Source organism: Rattus norvegicus, chromosome 10, assembly GCF_036323735.1.
Source record: "Rattus norvegicus strain BN/NHsdMcwi chromosome 10, GRCr8, whole genome shotgun sequence".
Taxonomy (NCBI): Eukaryota; Metazoa; Chordata; class Mammalia; order Rodentia; family Muridae; genus Rattus; species Rattus norvegicus.
In genome coordinates this window covers 58,484,043-58,491,750 of record NC_086028.1, presented here as the reverse complement: position 1 = coordinate 58,491,750, position 7,708 = coordinate 58,484,043, and the positions used below count along the sequence as shown (strand labels likewise).

The window sequence follows — 7,708 nt, the reverse complement described above, 5'->3', positions numbered from 1 at the left end:
GATGGAACTTGAAAATATCATCCTGAGTGAGGTAACCCAGTCACAAAAGTCACACATGGTATGTACTCACTGATAAGTGGACATTAGCCAAAAAGAAGCTCAGAATACCCACAAAACAACTCACAGACCATATGAAACCCAAAAAGAGAAAAGATCACACCAAAATGTGGATGCTACAGTCCTACTCAGAAGGGGGAAGAGAATAATCTCTGAGAAGTAGAGGGAGAGAGGGATCTGGGAGAAAGAGAGGAGAGGGAGGGGAAAGGGGGCAGTTCAGATGTGGGAGGAGATGTGGGAGAAGTACAAAGGGTCAGGAATTTGAAACTAGGTGTGTAGCAGTGAGGGAGGGGATTCTGGGAGTAGCCACTAGAAAGCCCCAGATGCCAGGGACCAAAAGATTCCCAGTACCCAACAGGGAGGATATTAGCCAAAATACACAACAAAGGGGAAGTAGAACCTATAGAGACCATATCCAGTGGATGGACATGGCCCCTGGTTGAGGGATGGGGTCACCCACCTACCTCAAAAAGTATTAATGCAGAATTCCTCCTGTCAAAAGGAAATGCAGGGACAAAGAGTGGAGCAGAAACTAAAGGAAAGGCCATCCAGAGACTGCCCCATCTAAGGATCCAACCAATCTACTGACACCAAACCCAGACACTATTGCTGATGCCAAGAAGTGCTTACTGACAAGAGCACAGTATAGCTGTCCCCTGAGAGGCTCTGCCAGAGCCAGACCAATACAGATGTGGATGTACACAGCCAAACATCAGCATGGAGATTCCAAATGGAGACATTGGGGCAAGAACTGTAGGAGCTGAAAGGGTTTGCAACCTAATAGGAAGAACTGCCAGGAGTGCTTTCACTCATAAGATACAAGGCTCACAGACCCACAGGAGAGAAAGCTCCTGTCAGAGCCAGCAAGACCAATTAACATCAGAGAGAACTAGATTGCAAGAAACAAGCACAAGAACCTAAGCAGCAGAAACCAAGAATATTCGGCACCATCAGAACCCAGTTCTCCCACCTCAGCAAGTTCTGGATACCCCAGCATATTGAAAGAGCAAGATTCAGATTTAAAATCACATTTCATTATGATAGAGGACTTTAAGAAGAACATAAATAACTCCCTTAAAGAAATGAAAATGTAGGCACAACATACTCAAACTTATAGGTTACAGTGAAAACGGTGCTAAGAAGAAAACTCATAGATCTGAGGGCCTCCAAAAAGAAACTAGAGAGAGCATACACTAACAACTTGACAGCACACCCAAAAGCTCTAGAACAAAAACAAAAAGCAAATACACCCAAGAGAAGTACACAGCAGGAAATAATCAAACTCAGAGCTAAAATCAACCATGTAGAAACAAAAAGAACTATACAAAGAATCAGCAAAACCACAAGCTGGTTCTTTGAGAAAATCAACAAGAGAGATAAACCCTTAAGCAAACTAATCAGAGGGCAAAGAAACAGTATCCAAGTTAACAAAATCAGAAATGAAAAGAGAAACATAACAACAGGAACTGAGGAAGTTCAAAAAACTCAGTTTCTACTTTAAAAGCCTATACTCAACAAAACTGGAAAATATGGAGGAAATGGACAATTTTCTAGAAAGATATCAGATGCTAAAGTTGAATCAGGATTAGATAATCCATCTAAACAGTCCCATAACTGTAGAGAAACAGAAACAGTCATTAAAAGTCTCCCAACCAAAAAAAAAAAAAAAAAAAAAAAAAAAAAAAAAAACCCAGGACCAGATAGGTTTAGTGCAGAATTCTATCAGACCTTCAAAGAAGACTGAATACTAATACTCTCCAAGTATTCTGCAAAATAGAAACAGAAGAAACACTACCAATTTGTTCTTTGAAGCTATAATTATGTGTATACCTAAACCAAACAAAGACCCTACAAAGAAAGAAAACTCAGAACAATTTTCCTTATGAATATCCATGCAAATATACTCAATAAAATTCTTACAAACCAAATCCAAGAACGTATCTAGACAATCATTCATCATGATCAAGTAGGCTTCATTCCAGGGATGCAGGGATGTTTCGATATATGAAATTCCACCAATGTAATCCACTATATAAACAAACTCAAAGAAAAAAATCCACATGATCATCTCATTAGATGCTGAGACAGCGTATACAAAATTCAACACCCCTTAATGATAAGTCTTAGAAAGATCAGGAATTTAAGACCCATACCTAAAAGCAATATACAGCAAACCAGTAGCCAACATCAAACTAAATGGAGAGAAACTTGAAGCAATCCCACTGAAATCAGGGACTACACAAGGCTGCCCACTCTCTCCCAACCTATTTAACATAGTACTTGAAGTCCTAGCCAGAGTAAAGAGACAACAAAAAAAGGTCAAAGGGATACAAATTGGAAAGGAAGAAGTCAAAATAACACTATTTGCACATGATATGATAGTATATGTAAGTGACTTCAAAAATTCCACCAGAGAACTTCTAAACCTGATAAACAACTTCAGCAAAGTAGCTGGATGTAAAATTAATTCAAACAAATCAATAGCCTTCCTCTACTCAAAGGATAAACAGGCTGAGAATGAAATTATGGACAAAACATAATGTATAATAGTCACAAATAACACAAAATACCAAGAATTGGGGTAACTCTAACCAAACAAATGAAAGATGTGTATGACAAGAACTTCAAGTCTCTGAAGAAAGAAATCAAAAAATATCTCAGAAGATGGAAAGATCTCTGATGCTCATGGATTGGCAGAATTAATATAGTAAAAAATGGCCATCATGCTGAAAGCCTATAGATTCAATGCAATTCCCATCAAAACCCCAACTTAATTCTTAATAAAGAAAGAAAAATTTGCAAATGTATTTGGAATACCAAGAAACAAAGTATAAGCAAAAACTATTCTCAACGATAAAAGAACTTCTGGGGGAATCACCATCCCTGACCTCAATCTGTATTACAGAGCAATCGTGATAAAAAAGAAAAAAACTGCAGGGAGGGGAATAAAAAAACTGCATGGTATTGATACAGAAACAGGCAGGTAGATCAATGGAATAGAATTGAACATCCAGAAATGAACTCACACACCTATGGTTACATGATCTTTGACAAAGAAGCTAAAATCATCCAGTGGAAAAAAGATAGAGCATTTTCAACAAATGGTGCTGGTTCAACTGGAAGTCAGCATGTAGAAGAATGCAAATTGTCCCATTCTTCTCTCCTTGTACAAAGCCCAAGTACAAGTGGATCAGAGACCTCCACATACAGATACACTGAAACTAATAGAGGAGAAAGTGAGGAAGAGCCTGGAACACATAGACATGGGGGAAATTTTCCTGAACAGAACACCAATGGCTTATGTCCTAAGATCAAGAGTCAACAAATGGGACCTCATAAAATTGCAAAACTTCTGTAAGGCAAAGGACACTATCAATAGGGAAAAAACAGCAACCAACAGATTGGGGAAAGATCTTTACCAATCCTACATCCAATAGAGAGCTAATAACCAATATATACAAAGAACTCAAGAAGTTAGACTCCAGAGAATCAAATAATTCTATTAAAAATGGGGTACAGAGCTAAACAAAGAATTCTTAACTGAGGATTTTCAAATGGCCGAGAAGCACCTAAAGAAATGTTCAATATCCTTAGTCATCAGGGAAATGCAAATCAAAACAATCCTGACATTTTACCTCACTCCAGTCAGAATGGCTAAGATAAAAAAAAAAAACTCAAAAGAAAGAGGAACACTTCTCCATTGTTGGTGGGATTGCAAGCTGGTACAAAACCACTCTGGAAATCAGTGTGGAGGTTCCTCAGAAAGTGGACATAGTACTACCTGAGGACCCAGATATACCACTCCTGGGCATACACCCAAAAGATGCTCCAAGATATAACAAGGACACATGCTCCACTATGTTCATAGCAACCTTATTTATAATAGCCAGAAGCTGGAAAGAACCCAGATGGCCTTCAACAGAGGAATCGATAATGAAAATGTGGTACATCTACACAATGGAGTACTGCTCAGCTATTAAAAACAATGACTTCATGAAATTCTTAGGCAAATGGATGGAACTAGAAAATATCATCCTGAGTGAAGTGACCCAATCACAAAATAACACACATGGTATATACTCACTGCTAAGTGGATATTAGACTGAAAGCTTGGAATACCTATGAAAAAATTCACAGACCATATGAAGCCCAAGAAGAAGGAATACCAAAATGTGGATGCTTCACTCCTTCTTAGAAGGGAGAATACAATACTCATGGGAGGGAATACAGGGACAAAGAGTGAAGCAGGGACTGAAAAAAAAGTCATCCAGAGACTTCCCCACCTGGGGATCCATCCCATATGCAGCCACCAAACACAATTACTATTGCTGATTACAAGAAATGCTTGCTGACAGGAAAATGATATGGATGTCTCCTGAGAGGCTCTGCCAGAACCTTATTAATACAGAGCCTTATTAATACAATGGTTGCAGCTAACCATTGGACTAAACATACGGACCCCAGTGGAGAAGTTAGAAAAGGGACTGAAGGAACTGAAGGGGCTTGCGATCCCATAGAAATAACAACACTCTCAACCAACCAGAGCCCCCAGAGCTCCCAGGGACTAAACCACCAACCAATGAGTATACATATAGGGAACCATGGCTCCAGCCGCCTATGTAGCAGAGGATGGTATTGTCCAGCATCAATAGGAGGAGAAGCCCTTGGTCCTGTGAAGGCTTATTTCACTAGTGTAGGGGAATATCAAGGTATTGAGGTGGAAGTCCATGAGTGGGAGTGGGAGCATATTCATAGAAGCAGGGGGAGGAGAAAAGGGTAATGGGAGGGGGAAGGAAATAACATTTGAAATGTAAATACATAGAATATCCAATAAAAAATATTTTTAAAAACGAGAAAATTAAAAAAGGAAGGATGTTTTCTGAGAACTGGTGAGTAAAGAACTTTTTCAACAATGAAAAGTTTTGTTTAGGAAAATGAGTATAAATGGTTTTATGTGCCTATACATATGAGTCAGTGCAATGCAGATGCGAGCTCTTGTGAGCTGCTTCTAAGAGTTATTGGTTCAAATATGATTTATGCTTCTTTATTTCATAAGTTAATTGTTTAATATTTTAAGAAGAATAAGCACAAGACTTGGGTATTTAAGTCAAGTCAGTTTTGACATGGGAAGATAGGATATCATTAATGCCTGAATTATGGTAATTTTAAAAAGAAATTTAATTAAAAAATTTTACATTATGCTGACCAAGGTCAAGAAAACTGCCCTAGAAAGTAATTGGAACTCACTTTTCCATCAACTACACAAGACTACTTAGTGTACAGCTGTTGAGGAGAGATGTAAGTTAACATCTAACCCTACCTGGAATTTGCACCAACTGTCAAAAGAATCATTCATGTCACATTGGAGTTGAACTTTCCTTAAGTTGTCAGAATCTGGCTTTCTATGATCCTATTATATTAGACTGAAAAGTGACCACAGACTTGATGCAAACCTTGATTCAGAGCATTATCTGTGACTACAGTCTCAGACAAAATCATACTCAAAGAAAGGCATATGTGTATATGATAATCAGTGGGTATACTCAAACCTAATTAGAGATTCTTCTGAGCCCTGCAAACACTGTCCAGTTGGGAAATGGATTGCTAGGTGTGCTGTATATGACACACTCAACCTCTAATTGGCAAATTGTGTGAGATGCAGTTATTCTATACACTAGTGCTATTTCTGGAGACACATTAAAATTGAAAAACCCTGGATAATTTCACTTGATAAGTGAGTTTTATGATGGGAAGAAAGGGTATACACTAATACTCATATGTCAATGTTAAAATATTACTGAATACATTATTTTTAAATCCCAATATTTACCATCATAGGCAGAAAAGAATTTTCTTCTTGCAAAGAACTCTAATTAGGGCCCCCTTTATGTCTCTGTTCCTCAGGCTGTAGATGAAGGGATTCAGCATGGGAGTCACCACCGTGTACATCATAGCCATGACAGTCTCCTTCACAGTAGAGTTATTAGCTGATGGACATAAGTACAGACCAATGACTGTCCCATAGAACAGTGACACCACAGACAGGTGGGAGCCACAGGTGGAGAAGGCTTTACGGATGCCTCGAGCAGATGGGACCTTGAGAATGGAGGAGACAATTCGGACATAGGACACAATGATGAGCACAAATGGAATGACAAGGATGATGCCTCCCATGACAAATATCACCAACTCATTAACATGGGTGTCAGAGCAGGACAGCTTCAGCAGAGCAGACATATCACAGAAAAAGTGGGGGATCACATTATCCTCACAGAATGACAATCTGGCCATGAGCAAGGTGTGCAGCATGGCATGGAAGGTGGTCAGCACCCAGGACAGCACCACCAGACTCACACAGAGCTTGGGGCTCATGATGCTCATGTAATGAAGGGGGAAGCAGATGGCCACATAGCGGTCATAGGCCATGGCCACAAGCAGGAAGCTTTCAAGGTCTGCAAAAAACAGGAAAAAGTACATTTGTGCCAGGCAGCCTGCATAGGGGATGGATGGAACTTGGCTCTGCATGCTCTGCAGCAACTTGGGCATCGTGACAGAGGAAAAGCAGAGATCAGAGAAGGACAAGTTGCTGAGAAAAGAATACATGGGTGTGTGGAGATGGGAGTCCAGGTGAATAATGCTGATGATAAGAAGGTTCCCTAGAACAGTGGTGAGGTACATGGCCAGGAACAGGGCATAGAACAGAAGATGGTGCTCCATGGGGATGGGCAGGCCCAGGAGGAGGAACTGGGAGACAGCAGTTTGATTCCTTTCTGTAGTACCCTGCATCTAAGATATTTAAGAGAAAATTAAAAAAGACCTTTAATATCCAAATAAAAGCAAGTATGTGTTCATGACAAAGTACCTATGAACGTGTTCAGTGTACCTATGAACATTTAATCTCATTTTCTCATTGAAAGATGAATCTGCAATCAGAAATACACCATGACTAATTCCAGCCACCCAGCACACTTTTTTCCATTAGTATTAGAAACAACATTGACTCTTCACTTCCATCTAAAACATACTTATGGGTTAGCTCTGTGGTCTCCAGGTCTCCTGATGACGCTATGGTCATTCACTCTCAGCAGCTACAATTGGCTGTTTTCCTAACTGTGTTCCATATCACTGTTTCCTGGAGCATTTTCCTGAACACCCTTGTAATAATATAGCTCCAGCCTTCAAACTGCTCTCATGGTATCAGGTGCCACCTAAGCTTCAAGGGCCCACCTACCTCCTTCACTAACCCACCATCAAGTGCTTAGTGATCGACTCCTCCTAGACTTATAAAGGCCATATTCAGAACAACAGACTTCATTTCCCCTGGCCTTTCCCCAAGCCACTCCTCCATCTTTTATATCTCAAAATGAAAGGAAGCTAGTCTTAAGTCAGAATCCCAATAGTTTTCTTTCTTATATTTGTTTCTCTAGCAATCTACAAAATCCTATAGGTTCTGTGCTGCTTTTTTTAACTGTATCTTTTCTATCCCTGATTCATTATTCCCTTCCCACTTCTTTTCTCTTCTTTATGCTCTTTTAGTTTTTTATTAATTTAGTTAATTCTTTAGCAATTTGATTCATATATATATACATGTATATATGAATATATATATATAATGAACTCTAGTTACTTTCTTCTGCACTCCCACTTTCTC

The 7,708-nt window shown here is 39.3% G+C and overlaps 1 protein-coding gene across 1 annotated transcript; it reads right to left on the bottom strand.

Moving 5' to 3' along the window:
- Window positions 1-5,889: 5,889 nt before the first annotated feature.
- Or1e1c (olfactory receptor family 1 subfamily E member 1C) lies at window positions 5,890-6,843 on the bottom strand. Its single transcript, NM_001000025.1, has one exon. The coding sequence runs from the start codon at window positions 6,841-6,843 to the stop codon at window positions 5,890-5,892; it is 954 nt and encodes a 317-aa protein (NP_001000025.1).
- Window positions 6,844-7,708: the final 865 nt, after the last annotated feature.

What these genes read in the sequence shown, in the direction of transcription:
- Or1e1c (NM_001000025.1), bottom strand. Translation starts at nt 6,843, where the DNA reads ATGCAGGGTACTACAGAAAGGAATCAAACTGCTGTCTCCCAGTTCCTC.